The sequence below is a fragment of the Blennius ocellaris genome (genome assembly GCF_963422515.1).
Source record: "Blennius ocellaris genome assembly, chromosome: 2".
Classification (NCBI taxonomy): domain Eukaryota; kingdom Metazoa; phylum Chordata; class Actinopteri; order Blenniiformes; family Blenniidae; genus Blennius; species Blennius ocellaris.
Genome location: NC_137651.1, coordinates 2,016,352 through 2,032,582, shown reverse-complemented (window position 1 = coordinate 2,032,582; position 16,231 = coordinate 2,016,352). Strand labels below are relative to the sequence as shown.

At 44.4% G+C, this 16,231-nt stretch overlaps 2 protein-coding genes across 2 annotated transcripts; one reads left to right on the top strand and one right to left on the bottom strand.

Annotated features, from left to right (window-relative positions):
• Positions 1 to 1,898: 1,898 nt before the first annotated feature.
• LOC308136865 (olfactory receptor 4B13-like) lies at positions 1,899 to 2,822 on the bottom strand (the record flags this gene model as incomplete). The annotated part of the gene is made up of 1 exon (XM_080505397.1): positions 1,899 to 2,822. The coding sequence occupies one exon, from the start codon at positions 2,820 to 2,822 to the stop codon at positions 1,899 to 1,901; it is 924 nt and encodes a 307-aa protein (XP_080361523.1).
• An 11,709-nt stretch (positions 2,823 to 14,531) lies between these two features.
• Positions 14,532 to 15,455, top strand: LOC308136855 (olfactory receptor 11A1-like; the record flags this gene model as incomplete). Its single annotated transcript, XM_080505385.1, has 1 exon — positions 14,532 to 15,455. The coding sequence occupies one exon, from the start codon at positions 14,532 to 14,534 to the stop codon at positions 15,453 to 15,455; it is 924 nt and encodes a 307-aa protein (XP_080361511.1).
• Between the last annotated feature and the right edge of the window lie 776 nt (positions 15,456 to 16,231).

Sequence of the window (16,231 nt, the reverse complement as noted above, 5' to 3'; positions counted from 1 at the left end):
CTCACTTCTGGCTGTCCAAGCTCTTGTGGCCCCGCTGTACAGAAACTCCACACTCCAAGTACAACAGACCTTCTTGTTCCTGTTTCACCTGAGTAGCTGCTCAGGGGCCTGTAACGTCTGACTGCTCAGGGGCCTGGGGGGACCACCTCAGACCCCTCCCACCCCACCCTAATGCAGACCCTTCCCACCCCCCTTATCTCAGAAACCTTCACCACCACCACCTCAGACCCCTCCCACCCCACCCTAATGCAGACCCTTCCCACTCCCCTTATCTCAGAAACCTTCACCACCACCACCTCAGACCCCTCCCACCCCACCCTAATCCAGACCCTTCCCACCCCCCTTACCTCAGAAACCTTCACCACCACCACCTCAGACCCCTCCCACCCCACCCTAATCCAGACCCTTCCCACCCCCCTTACCTCAGAAACCTTCACCACCACCACCTCAGACCCCTCCCACCCCACCCTAATCCAGACCCTTCCCACCCCCCTTACCTCAGAAACCTTCACCACCACCACCTCAGACCCCTCCCACCCCACCCTAATCCAGACCCTTCCCACCCCCCTTACCTCAGAAACCTTCACCACCACCACCTCAGACCCCTCCCACCCCACCCTAATCCAGACCCTTCCCACCCCCCTTACCTTAGAAACCTTCACCACCACCACCTCAGACCCCTCCCACCCCACCCTAACCCAGACCCTTCCCACCCCCCTTATCTCAGAAACCTTCCCCCCCTCACCTCAGACCCCTCCCACCCCACCCTAATCCAGACCCTTCCCACCCCCCTTACCTCAGAAACCTTCACCACCACCACCTCAGACCACTCCCACCCCACCCTAATCCAGACCCTTCCCACCCCCCTTACCTCAGAAACCTTCACCACCACCACCTCAGACCACTCCCACCCAACCCTAATCCAGACCCTTCCCACCCCCCTTATCTCAGAAACCTTCCCCCCCTCACCTCAGACCCCTCCCACCCCACCCTAATCCAGACCCTTCCCACCCCCCTTACCTCAGAAACCTTCACCACCACCACCTCAGACCACTCCCACCCCACCCTAATCCAGACCCTTCCCACCCCCCTTACCTCAGAAACCTTCACCACCACCACCTCAGACCACTCCCACCCCACCCTAATCCAGACCCTTCCCACCCCCTTACCTCAGAAACCTTCACCACCACCACCTCAGACCACTCCCACCCCACCCTAATCCAGACCCTTCCCACCCCCCTTACCTCAGAAACCTTCCCCCCCTCACCTCAGACCCCTCCCACCCCCTCACCTCAGACCTCTTCCAGCACCACATTTCTTGCTCTGACATTGATATCCAACTTTTCAAAAGATGAAAATTTTACTACAAACTGATAAAATTGAACATATTTCTGCGAATAGACTTCACAAGAACCTGTAAATACAAGAAAATATAACTTTTATAGAAAAAAAATGGCGTGTGTGATCATTACAAACAGCGAAAAGCAGCACACCACTGACAAAAAACATGTCCACAACGTCTGTGTAAGGAAATCATCAAACAAATGCAAACAAATATAAAAGCAGCAACTTCAATAAAGTTAAAATCTTACAGTTTGCTCAGATTGAGCCGCCAACTAATTTCAGATGTTCATCAACCACCTGGTTTAAATCCATCTTGACTTTGTGGGCTTATGTTTCCCAGACTTTACTAAACCACAGCTTTTGTTGTGCTATGTTGGTTTCCACAATGGCGTTGATGATGTTGACAGGCCTCCAGATTGCAACATTTCCTAAATGTCTGAGTCTGTGCAAGTAAAATATTATTGATAAGAATATTTTGTAATTCCAATAACAACATGAATATGATTGAAGAGTGCTGCTCCTACAACACACACACACACACACACCCTCGTCTTCTACCTGCGGGTGCCCAGACTCTTACATATTATACGTATCTTGGTCAGGTTGAGTCCGTACAACAGGGGGTTGAGCAATGGCTGACAGGTGAGCCAATACAAAGACAAAAAGATTCGTACCATGTTAGGAACGCCATTCATGTTGAACCGTCCCTGCACAATCTCAAAGAAAGCCCCGAAGCTAAAGTTGACGATAGAAGACAGGTGAGGCATACAGGTGCTCAGTGCCTTTTGTCGGGTGCGACGGGATCCAGACAAACACACCTTGAGGATCCTCATGTAGGAGAACAGAATCATAGCGATGAGACCCACGATGACGGTGAATATGTAGGAGAGGCCGTAGATGTTGCTGACAGAGGTGTCATAGCAGGCCAGTTTGACCACAGAGAAGTTATCACAGTACACTTTGTGAATGATGTTCCCACACAGCTGAAGAGGAGCGCTGAGAGACAACATGGCCAATGTGGCCAACACACTGTACAACCACACAGAGGCTGTCATGACCCACACATTCCTCAGGCTCATATACATGTTGTACTGCAGGGGCAAGCAGATGGCTACATATCTGTCGTAAGACATGGCTCCTAAAGTAAAGAGCTCCACGCTGCCATAAAAGTGAACACAGAAGATCTGCAGGAAGCAGAGCGGCGCCGGCACGGCGTGGGACTCAGACAGGATGTGAACCAGGAGCAGCGGGAACAGGCTGCTGCTGCCATACAGCTCGTTGACAAACAGGCTGCACAGGAACAGGTACATGGGCTCGTGCAGGGTCCTGTTCACGCAGATCACCACGATCAGCAGAACGTTGGAGCAGACAATCAAACTGTATAAAGTCATCACAACCAGGAAATACAGATACTTCAGACGACCGGTATCAAAGTATGCAGAAAGAGTAAAAAATGTGACGTGGGTGGAGTTCATCATCCTTGTTCTTCACTGTCCAGTGATCAAACACGCCTGACTGAATTCTCTGTAAGAAAACTGAGCACCTTCGTCTGCTGCCGTCACACTGAGGATGAACTCTCATTCTGCTTCTTTTGAACAGTTGATGATGTCACAAACACTGTCGTCATGACACTACCGTGGCTGTGTGTGTGTGTGTGTGTGTGTGTGTGTGTGTGTGTGTGTGTGTGTGTGTGTGTGTGTGTGTGTGTGTGTGTGTGTGTGTGTGTGTGTGTGTGTGTGTGTGTGTCAATAATTACTATAATCATAATTTTTTAAAGCAACTTTTTGTTGTCATGTCTGTCTGTGTATTATTGATGTTTATTTTCAACCCGTCACAAGAACAATCTTGCTCATTTCAATGTTATTTATATTGCACAAACTCCTATTCAGTCATTCACTTCCATGCAGTTTTATAGAGACAAACCAACCAACAATTCCACATGAGAGAGCATAAGCAGCTGTGGAAATATCTATCAATCTATCTATCTATCTAGCTATCTATCTATCTATCTATCTATCATCCATCCATCCATCCATCTACCTGTCTACCTGTCTACCCATCCATCCATCCATCCATCCATCCATCCATCCATCTATCCATCTATCTATCTGTCTACCTGTCTACCTGTCTACCCATCCATCCATCCATCTCCCAGCCAGAAGGTTGGATGTTCAATTCCCATCTCCACCTGTTCACATGTTGCGGAATAAACTGAATCAATGAATGGATTTGGCATCTTGTGTGGCATCTTCCTCCATCGGATGGTGAAGGAAGATCGTGACTACAATTTAAAAGAACAGGTAAAAAATACAGGTAAAATCCATTTCCCATTTCAGCTGTACTCAGTGAAGACTCTTTTCACCATTTGAATTCTTTCTCGAGCTTAGCACATCATGATCCATGGTGATATCTTCTCTGTCATCTCCCTCTTTCTTGCTCAGTGTGTTTTATATATCCTTATTTATAAGCCTCCATTATTGAGAACGGTTTGTGAAAAACCTGCAGCAGTTCAGTAGTTTCCTCAGTGAGGCTCACTGAGTTATACACCCGGCTCTACACACCCCAAACCTCGCAGATAGCGGTAGATGCTAACATAGTCCACAGCGCTAACCAACTGACTGCAGGTGGTTCTATGTAGACCAGTTCAGGGTATATAGAGACCAGAGTTCAGTGTAACCAGGGACTAGAGGTCAGTATATATAGAGACCAGAGTTCAGTGTAACCAGGGACTAGAGTTCAGTGTAACCAGGGACCAGAGTTTAGTGTATATAGGGACCAGAATTCAGCGTATATAAGGACCAGAGTTCAGGGTATATAGAGACCAGAGTTCAGTGTAACCAGGGACCACAGTTTAGTGTATATAGGGACCAGAATTCAGCGTATATAAGGACCAGAGTTCAGGGTATATAGAGACCAGAGTTCAGTGTAACCAGGGACCAGAGTTTAGTGTATATAGGGACCAGAATTCAGCGTATATAAGGACCAGAGTTCAGGGCATATAGAGACCAGAGTTCAGTGTAACCAGGGACCAGAGTTTAGTGTATATAGGGACCAGAATTCAGTGTATATAAGGACCAGAGTTCAGGGTATATAGAGACTAGAGTTCAGTGTAACCAGGGACCAGAATTTAGTGTATATAGGGACCAGAGTTCAGTGTATATAGGGACCAGAGTTCAGTGTATATAAGGACCAGACTTCAGGGTATATAGAGACAAGAGTTCCGTGTCACGAGGGACTAGAGTTCAGTGTATATAAGGACCAGAGTTCAGGGTATATAGAGACCAGAGTTCAGTGTAAACAGGGACTAGAGTTCAGTGTATATAAGGACCAGAGTTCAGGGTATATAGAGACCACATTTCAGTGTAACCAGGGACTAGAGTTCAGTGTAACCAGGGACCAGGGTTTAGTGTATATAGGGACCAGAATTCAGTGTATATAAGGACCAGAGTTCAAGGTATATAGAGACCAGAGTTCAGTGTAACCAGGGACTAGAGTTCGGTGTAACCAGGGACCATAGTTTAGTGTATATAGGGACCAGAATTCAGTGTATATAAGGACCAGAGTTCAGGGTATATAGAGAACAGAGTTCAGTGTAACCAGGGACTAGAGTTCAGTTTGTCCAGGGACCAGAGTTTAGTTTGTCCAGGGACCAGAGTTCAGTTTGTCCAGGGACCAGAGTTTAGTTTGTCCAGAGACCAGAGTTCAGTTTGTCCAGGAACCAGACTTTAGTTTGTCCAGGAACCAGAGTTTAGTTTGTCCAGGGACCAGAGTTTTGTGTATATAGTGACCAGAATTCAGTGTATATAAGGACCAGAGTTCAAGGTATATAGAGACCAGAGTTCAGTGTAACCAGGGACTAGAGTTCAGTGTAACCAGGGACCATAGTTTAGTGTATATAGGGACCAGAATTCAGTGTATATAAGGACCAGAGTTCAGGGTATATAGAGACCAGAGTTCAGTGTAACCAGGGACTAGAGTTCAGTGTAACCATGGACCAGAATTTAGTGTATATAAGGACCAGAGTTTAGTGTATATAGGGACCAGAATTCAGTGTATATAAGGACCAGAGTTCAGAATATATAGAGACCAGAGTTCAATGTATATAAGGACCAGAGTTCAGGGTATATAGAGACCAGAGTTCAGTGTAACCAGGGACTACAGTTAAGTGTAGCCAGGGACTAGAGTTCAGTGTAACCAGGGACCAGAGTTCAGTGTAACCAGGGACCAGGATTTAGTGTATATAGGGACCAGACTTCAGTGTAACCAGGGACTAGGGTTCAGTGTAACCAGGAACCAGGATTTAGTGTATAGAGGGACCAGAGTTCAGTGTATATAGGGACCTGAGTTCAGTGTATATAAGGACCAGACTTCAGGGTATATAGAGACAAGAGTTCCGTGTAACGAGGAACTAGAGTTCAGTGTGTATAAGGACCAGAGTTCAGGGTATATAGAGACCAGAGTTTAGTGTAAACAGGGACTAGACTTCAGTGTATATAAGGACCAGAGTTAAGGGTATATAGAGACCACATTTCAGTGTAACCAGGTACTAGAGTTCGGTGTAACCAGGGACCAGGGTTTAGTGTATATAGGGACCAGAATTCAGTGTATATAAGGACCAGAGTTCAAGGTATATAGAGACCAGAGTTCAGTGTAACCAGGGACTAGAGTTCAGTGTAAATAGGGACCATAGTTTAGTGTATATAGGGACCAGGATTCAGTGTATATAAGGACCAGAGTTCAGGGTATATAGAGAATAGAGTTCAGTGTAACCAGCGACTAGAGTTTAGTTTGTCCAGGGACCAGAGTTTAGTTTGTCCAGGGACCAGAGTTTAGTTTGTCCAGGGACCATAGTTTAGTTTGTCCAGGGACCAGAGTTTAGTTTGTCCAGAGACCAGAGTTCAGTTTGTCCAGGAACTAGAGTTTAGTTTGTCCAGGGACCAGAGTTTAGTTGGTCCAGGGACCAGAGTTTAGTGTATATAGGGACCAGAATTCAGTGTATATAAAGACCAGAGTTAAGGATATATTGAGACCAGAGTTCAGTGTATATAAGGACCAGAGTTCAGGGTATATAGAGACCAGAGTTCAGTGTAACCAGGGACTAGAGTTCAGTGTAACCAGGGACCAGAGTTCAGTGTATATAAGGACCAGAGTTCAGGGTTTATAGAGACCAGAGTTCAGTGTAAACAGGGACTAGAGTTCAGTGTATATAAGGACCAGATTTCAGGGTATATAGAGACCACATTTCAGTGTAACCAGGGACTAGAGTTCAGTGTAACCAGGGACCAGGGTTTAGTGTATATAGGGACCAGAATTCAGTATATATAAGGACCAGAGTTCAGGGTATATAGAGACCAGAGTTCAGTGTAACCAGGGACTAGAGTTCAGTGTAACCAGGGACCAGAGTTCAGTGTAACCAGGGACCAGGATTTAGTGTATATAGGGACCAGAGTTCAGTGTAACCAGGGACTAGAGTTCAGTGTAACCAGGGACCAGGATTTAGTGTATATAGGGACCAGAGTTCAGTGTATATAGGGACCGGAGTTCAGTGTATATAAGGACCAGACTTCAGGGTATATACAGACAAGAGTTCCGTGTAACGAGGAACTAGATTTCAGTGTATATAAGGACCAGAGTTCAGTGTAAACAGGGACTAAAGTTCAGTGTATATAAGGACCAGAGTTAAGGGTATATAGAGACCACATTTCAGTGTAACCAGGGACTAGAGTTCAGTGTAACCAGGGACCAGGGTTTAGTGTATATAGGGACCAGAATTCAGTGTATATAAGGACCAGAGTTCAAGGTATATAGAGACCAGAGTTCAGTGTAACCAGGGACTAGAGTACAGTGTAACCAGGGACCATAGTTTAGTGTATATAGTGACCAGAATTCAGTGTATATAAGGACCAGAGTTCAGGGTATATAGAGACCAGAGTTCAGTGTAACCAGGGACTAGAGTTCAGTGCAACCAGTGTCCAGAGTTTAGTGTATATAGGGACCAGAATTCAGTGTATATAAGGACCAGAGTTCAGGGTATATAGAGACCAGAGTTCAATGTATATAAGGACCAGAGTTCAGGGTATATAGAGACCAGAGTTCAGTGTAACCAGGGACTAGAGTTCAGTGTAACCAGGGACCAGAGTTTTGTGTATATAGGGACCAGAATTCAGTGTATATAAGGACCAGAGTTCAGGGTAAATAGAGACCATAGTTCAGTGTAACCAGGGACTAGAGTTCAGTGTAACCAGGGACCAGGGTTTAGTGTATATAGGGACCAGAATTTAGTGTATATAAGGACCAGAGTTCAGGGTATATAGAGACCAGAGTTCAGTGTAACCAGGGACTAGAGTTCAGTGTAACCAGGGACCAGAGTTCAGTGTAACCAGGGACCAGGATTTAGTGTATATAGGGACCAGAGTTCAGTGTATATATGGACCGGAGTTCAGTGTATATAAGGACCAGACTTCAGGGTATATACAGACAAGAGTTCCGTGTAACGAGGAACTAGATTTCAGTGTATATAAGGACCAGAGTTCAGTGTAAACAGTGACTAAAGTTCAGTGTATATAAGGACCAGAGTTAAGGGTATATAGAGACCACATTTCAGTGTAACCAGGGACTAGAGTTCAGTGTAACCAGGGACTAGAGTTCAGTGTAACCAGGGACCAGGATTTAGTGTATATAGGGACCAGAGTTCAGTGTATATAAGGACCAGAGTTAAGGGTATATAGAGACCACATTTCAGTGTAACCAGGGACTAGAGTTCAGTGTAACCAGGGACTAGAGTTCAGTGTAACCAGGGACCAGGATTTAGTGTATATAGGGACCAGAGTTCAGTGTATATTGGGACCAGAGTTCAGTGTATATAAGGACCAGACTTCAGGGTATATAGAGACAAGAGTTCCGTGTAACGAGGAACTAGAGTTCAGTGTATATAAGGACCAGAGTTCAGGGTATATAGAGACCAGAGTTCAGTGTAAACAGGGACTAGAGTTCAGTGTATACAAGGACCAGAGTTAATGGTATATAGAGACCACATTTCAGTGTAACCAGGGACTAGAGTTCGGTGTAACCAGGGACCAGGGTTTAGTGTATATAGGGACCAGAGTTCAGTGTATATAAGGACCAGAGTTCAAGGTACATAGAGACCAGAGTTCAATGTATACAAGGACCAGAGTTAAGGGTATATAGAGACCAGAGTTCCGTGTAACGAGGGACTAGAGTTCAGTGTATATAAGGACCAGAGTTCAGGGTTTATAGAGACCAGAGTTCAGTGTAAACAGGGACTAGAGTTCAGTGTATATAAGGACCAGATTTCAGGGTATATAGAGACCAGAGTTCAATGTATACAAGGACCAGAGTTAAGGGTATATAGAGACCAGAGTTCAGTGTAACCAGGGACTAGAGTTCAGTGCAACCATGAACCAGAATTTAGTGTATATAAGGACCAGAGTTTAGTGTATATAGGGACCAGAATTCAGTGTATATAAGGACCAGAGTTCAGGATATATAGAGACCAGAGTTCAATGTATATAAGGACCAGAGTTCAGGGTATATAGAGACCAGAGTTCACTGTAGCCAGGGACTAGAGTTCAGTGTAACCAGGGACCAGAGTTTAGTGTATATAGGGACCAGAATTCAGTGTATATAAGGACCAGAGTTCAGGGTATATAGAGACCAGAGTTCAGTGTAACCAGGGACTAGAGTTCAGTGTAACCAGGGACCAGAGTTCAGTGTAACCAGGGACCAGGATTTAGTGTATATAGGGACCAGAGTTCAGTGTAACCAGGGACTAGAGTTCAGTGTAACCAGGGACCAGGATTTAGTTTATATAGGGACCAGAGTTCAGTGTATATTGGGACCAGAGTTCAGTGTATATAAGGACCAGACTTCAGGGTATATAGAGACAAGAGTTCCGTGTAACGAGGAACTAGAGTTCAGTGTATATAAGGACCAGAGTTCAGGGTATATAGAGACTAGAGTTCAGTGTAACCAGGGACCAGAGTTTAGTGTATATAGGGACCAGAATTCAGTATATATAAGGACCAGAGTTCAGGGTATATAGAGACCAGAGTTCAGTGTAACCAGGGACTAGAGTTCAGTGTAACCAGGGACCAGAGTTTTGTGTATATAGGGACCAGAATTCAGTGTATATAAGGACCAGAGTTCAGGGTATATAGAGACCAGAGTTCAGTGTAACCAGGGACTAGAGTTCAGTGTAACCAGGGACCAGAGTTCAGTGTAACCAGGGACCAGGATTTAGTGTATATAGGGACCAGAGTTCAGTGTAACCAGGGACTAGAGTTCAGTGTAACCAGGGACCAGGATTTAGTGTACATAGGGACCAGAGTTCAGTGTATATAGGGACCAGAGTTCAGTGTATATAAGGATCAGAGTTCAAGGTATATAGAGACCAGAGTTAAGTGTAACCAGGGACTAGAGTTCAGTGTAACCAGGGACCATAGTTTAGTGTATATAGGGACCAGAATTCAGTATATATAAGGACCAGAGTTCAGGGTATATAGAGACCAGAGTTCAGTGTAACCAGGGACTAGAGTTCAGTGTAACCAGGGACCAGAGTTTATTGTATATAGGGACCAGAATTCAGTGGATATAAGGACCAGAGTTCAGGGTATATAGAGACCAGAGTTCAGTGTAACCAGGGACTACAGTTCAGTGTAACCAGGGACCAGAGTTCAGTGTAACCAGGGACCAGGATTTAGTGTATATAGGGACCAGAGTTCAGTTTAACCAGGGACTAGAGTTCAGTGTAACCAGGGACCAGGATTTAGTGTATATAGGGACCAGAGTTCAGTGTATATAGGGATCAGAGTTCAGTGTATATAAGGACCAGACTTCAGGGTATATAGAGACTAGAGTTCCGTGTAACGAGGGACTAGAGTTCAGTGTATATAAGGACCAGAGTTCAGGGTTTATAGAGACCAGAGTTCAGTGTAAACAGGGACTAGAGTTCAGTGTATATAAGGACCAGATTTCAGGGTACATAGAGACCACATTTCAGTGTAACCAGGGACTAGAGTTCAGTGTAACCAGGGACCAGGGTTTAGTGTATATAGGGACCAGAATTCAGTGTATATAAGGACCAGAGTTCAAGGTACATAGAGACCAGAGTTCAGTGTAACCAGGGACTAGAGTTCAGTGTAACCAGGGACCAGAGTTAAGTGTATATAGGGACCAGAATTCAGTGTATATAAGGACCAGAGTTCAGGGTATATAGAGACCAGAGTTCAGTGTAACCAGGGACTATAGTTCAGTGCAACCATGGACCAGAATTTAGTGTATATAAGGATCAGAGTTCAAGGTATATAGAGACCAGAGTTCAGTGTAACCAGGGACTAGAGTTCAGTGTAACCAGGGACAATAGTTTACTGTATATAGGGACCAGAATTCAGTATATATAAGGACCAGAGTTCAGGGTATATAGAGACCAGAGTTCAGTGTAACCAGGGACCAGAGTTTAGTGTATATAGGGACCAGAATTCAGTGTATATAAGGACCAGAGTTCAGTGTAACTAGGGACTAGAGTTCAGTGTAACTAGGGACTAGAGTTCAGTGTAACCAGGGACCAGAGTTTAGTGTATATAGGGACCAGAATTCAGTGTATATAATGACCAGAGTTCAGGGTATATAGAGACCAGAGTTCAGTGTAACCAGGGACTACAGTTCAGTGTAACCAGGGACCAGAGTTCAGTGTAACCAGGGACCAGGATTTAGTGTATATAGGGACCAGAGTTCAGTGTAACCAGGGACTAGAGTTCAGTGTAACCAGGGACCAGGATTTAGTGTATATAGGGACCAGAGTTCAGTGTATATAGGGATCAGAGTTCAGTGTATATAAGGACCAGAGTTCAGGGTTTATAGAGACCAGAGTTCAGTGTAAACAGGGACTAGAGTTCAGTGTATATAAGGACCAGATTTCAGGGTATATAGAGACCACATTTCAGTGTAACCAGGGACTAGAGTTCAGTGTAACCAGGGACCAGGGTTTAGTGTATATAGGGACCAGAATTCAGTGTATATAAGGACCAGAGTTCAAGGTATATAGAGACCAGAGTTCAGTGTAACCAGGGACTAGAGTTCAGTGTAACCAGGGACCAGAGTTTAGTGTATATAGGGACCAGAATTCAGTGTATATAAGGACCAGAGTTCAGGGTATATAGAGACCAGAGTTCAGTGTAACCAGGGACTAGAGTTCAGTGCAACCATGGACCAGAATTTAGTGTATATAAGGACCAGAGTTTAGTGTATATAGGGACCAGAATTCAGTGTATATAAGGACCAGAGTTCAGGATATATAGAGACCAGAGTTCAATGTATATAAGGACCAGAGTTCAGGGTATAAAGAGACTAGAGTTCACTGTAACCAGGGACTAGAGTTCAGTGTAACCAGGGACCAGAGTTTAGTGTATATAGGGACCAGAATTCAGTGTATATAAGGACCAGAGTTCAGTGTAACTAGGGACTAGAGTTCAGTGTAACCAGGGACCAGAGTTTAGTGTATATAGGGACCAGAATTCAGTGTATATAAGGACCAGAGTTCAGGGTATATAGAGACCAGAGTTCAGTGTAACCGGGGACTACAGTTCAGTGTATCCAGGGACCAGAGTTCAGTGTAACCAGGAACCAGGATTTAGTGTATATAGGGACCAGAGTTCAGTGTAACCAGGGACTAGAGTTCAGTGTAACCAGGGACCAGGATTTAGTGTATATAGGGACCAGAGTTCAGTGTATATAGGGATCAGAGTTCAGTGTATATAAGGACCAGACTTCAGGGTATATAGAGACAAGAGTTCCGTGTAACGAGGGACTATAGTTCAGTGTATATAAGGACCAGAGTTCAGGGTTTATAGAGACCAGAGTTCAGTGTAAACAGGGACTAGAGTTCAGTGTATATAAGGACCAGAGTTCAGGGTTTATAGAGACCAGAGTTCAGTGTAACCAGGGACTAGAGTTCAGTGTAACCAGGGACCAGGGTTTAGTGTATATAGGGACCAGTATTCAGTGTATATAAGGACCAGAGTTCAAGGTATATAGAGACCAGAGTTCAGTGTAAACAGGGACTAGAGTTCAGTGTATATAAGGACCAGAGTTCAGGGTTTATAGAGACCAGAGTTCAGTGTAACCAGGGACTAGAGTTCAGTGTAACCAGGGACCAGGGTTTAGTGTATATAGGGACCAGTATTCAGTGTATATAAGGACCAGAGTTCAAGGTATATAGAGACCAGAGTTCAGTGTAACCAGGGACTAGAGTTCAGTGTAACCAGGGACCAGAGTTTAGTGTATATAGGGACCAGAATTCAGTGTATATAAGGACCAGAGTTCAGGGTATATAGAGACCAGAGTTCAGTGAAACCAGGGACTAGAGTTCAGTGCAACCATGGACCAGAATTTAGTGTATATAAGGACCAGAGTTTAGTGTATATAGGGACCAGAATTCAGTGTATATAAGGACCAGAGTTCAGGGTTTTTAGAGAACAGAGTTCAGTGTAACCAGGGACTAGAGTTCAGTTTGTCCAGGGACCAGAGTTTAGTTTGTCCAGGGACCAGAGTTTAGTTTGTCCAGGGACCAGAGTTTAGTTTGTCCAGGGACCAGAGTTTAGTTTGTCCAGGAACCAGAGTTTAGTTTGTCCAGGGACCAGAGTTTAGTTTGTCCAGGGACCAGAGTTTAGTGTATATAGGGACCAGAATTCAGTGTATATAAGGACCAGAGTTCAGGATATATAGAGACCAGAGTTCAGTGTATATAAGGACCAGAGTTCAGGGTATATAGAGACCAGAGTTCAGTGTAACCAGGGACTAGAGGTCAGTATATATAGAGGCCAGAGTTCAGTGTAACCAAGGACCAGAGTTTAGTGTATATAGGGACCAGAATTCAGCGTATATAAGGACCAGAGGTCAGTATATATAGAGACCAGAGTTCAGTGTAACCAGGGACTAGAGGTCAGTATATATAGAGACCAGAGTTCAGTGTAACCAGGGCCTAGAGGTCAGTATATATAGAGACCAGAGTTCAGTGTAACCAGGAACCAGAGTTTAGTGTATATAGGGACCAGAATTCAGCATATATAAGGACCAGAGTTCAGGGTATATAGAGACCAGAGTTCAGTGTAACCAGGGACCAGAGTTTAGTGTATATAGGGACCAGAGTTCAGTGTATATAGGGACCAGAGTTCAGTGTATATATTGATCAGAGTTCAGTGTATATAGGGACCAGAGTCCAGTGTATACATAGATCAGAGTTCAGTGTATACATAGATCAGAGTTCAGTGTATACATTGATCAGAGTTCAGTGTATATAGGTACCAGAGATCAATATATATAGGGAATGTAATGACTATAAAATAAGAAGCGGTTGGCCACTTGTGAAATGTGTGCACATTTTTCAATAGGTTTGAGTTGGTTTAGGCTGTCAAAATGCAGCAGTTGAAGCTGTAAAATAGCATAATAATAATAAGAAGAAGAAGAAGAACTCCTTGCATACCAATAGCTTCTCATCCACCTCTGCTGACCTGAAAAAGGAAAAGGGAAGTGAAAATAAATGCTTTCCTTGCCATGAAGCTCATTCTGTTCTTAGAACAGCCTGCAGAAGGGGGCAGAGCCTGAAGACAGAACAGCCTCCAGAAGGGGGGGGGGGGCAGAGCCTGAAGACAGAACAGCCTGCAGAAGGGGGGGGGGCAGAGCCTGAAGACAGAACAGCCTGCAGAAGGGGGGGGGGGGGGGGGGGGGGGGGGCAGAGCCTGAAGACAGGGCGACACAATGTCAGCTGCTGGGGGTTAAAAGAGGCAGAGGAGCTGCTCAGTGGTTCCATCTTCTTCTGCACTCTCAACTCACTCATCTGCCTCTGACTGTACTGATGATGATGATGATGATGTTTCCACCTTTACTTTGTTTCAGCTCAGAAATTGTCATCTTTTAAGTGATTACAAAGTTTGCAATATGCAAGATGTCCTCTTGGAATTTTGTCAAATATATGTAGTTATTTCCACGAGTTAAATGTTGTTGTTTGAAAAGGCTGATGATGACCATGATGATGCTTCTGTTTTTCTTTGTCACACTGAACTCTGTTCTCTTCCTTTTAGCTGACTACAGAGGTAAGTGAACTTTTAAAAACAACGTGATTTGCAGTCACAATTTGAATTAACATTATTGAAGCTTTGAGACAGCCGATGATGAACGCCACATACCTTCCATACTTCACACTGGGAGCGTATTTTGACACTGGACGTTTGAAGTATTTATACTTCATGATTGTCTTGCTCTTGTATGTTTGTATCATTGGAGCCAACGTGCTACTGATCGTGGTGATCTGCGTGAACAGGGCCCTGCACGAGCCCATGTACCTGTTCCTGGTCAGCCTGTTTGTCAACGAGCTGTACGGCAGCAGCGGCCTGTTCCCGCTGCTCCTGGTCCACATCCTGTCTGAGTCCCACGCCGTGCCGGCGCCGCTCTGCTTCCTGCAGATCTTCGTCATCTACACCTACGCTAACATACAGTTTTCTAATTTGGCCATCATGTCTTATGATCGGTATGTAGCCATCTGCACCCCCCTGCAGTACAACTCGTACATGACTACTAGCAGAGTGGCGAAGCTGATGGCGTTCATCTGGTTGTACCCGTTTGTTGAGGTGGGTGTTCTGATCAGTCTGAGCGCCCCCCTGCAGCTGTGTGGAAACCTCATCCCCAAGGTGTACTGTGATAACTACTACATTGTGAGGCTGGCGTGCTCCGACACCACTGTCAACAACATCTACGGGATCGTTTACATGTTTACTGTCATCGTCTTCATCATCGGCCTCATCCTGTATTCCTACATGAGGATCCTCAAGGTGTGTTTTTCCGGTTGCAAGCAGACTCGACAGAAGGCGATCAGCACCTGCGTGCCTCACCTGATCTCACTCATCAACTTCTCCAGCGGCGCTTTCTTTGAGGTCATGCAGAGCCGATTCAACATGAGTGGTCTGTCCCTTGTGACGCGTATCTTTCTGTCCCTGTACTTCCTCACATGCCAGCCTGTCTTGAACCCCGTCCTCTATGGCCTGCAGATGTCCAAGCTCCGTGTCCTTTGTAAACACTTCCTCCTCCACAGAACATAATCACAAAAGATCTTTGACATCTGAAAGAGATGTAAAAAATATTTCAATGCTACTAATTCATTCTTATCGGCACCGAAATAAAACATTACCACATCTATATTGCGTATTTCTGATTGACATTTAACAGCTTTATCTCCCCTTTCAAGTTGCAATATGGAGGTGTAGAAAATCAAGATTGGGAACACTGACATGTTTTATTTGACAAAAGTAACACGTGTCATGGCTTCAAGGTACTGTTTATTTATCACATTTCCAAGATCTAAAATCATTTTACTCTGTATTACACACAAAAAAGGTGAAAAGACACAATCTGTCTTTCCACCTCGATGCTGATGACCTGCAGATATATTTACCCATAAGACCCAACGAAAGCAGTGCTCTTACAAGGCTGATGGATTGTTGTACTGATGTAACCCACATGGAAAGAACCTATATAAACATATATGTTTTAATATAGGTTTTGATATAGGTTTGGCATATATGTGACATATATAAAATTGGCCATTTTCCTATATGTTATGTACATATATGTGCATATATGTGCATACATGCAGCATATATATGGTCAGATATGTGCATATATGCAGCATTTATGTGCATATATGCAGCCCATATATTGTCATATATGTGCATATATGCAGCATATATTGTCATATATGTGCATATATGCAGCCCATATATTGTCATATATGTGCATATATTGTCATATATGTGCATATATGCAGCATATATTGTCATATATGTGCATATATGCAGCCCATATATATGCTGCATAT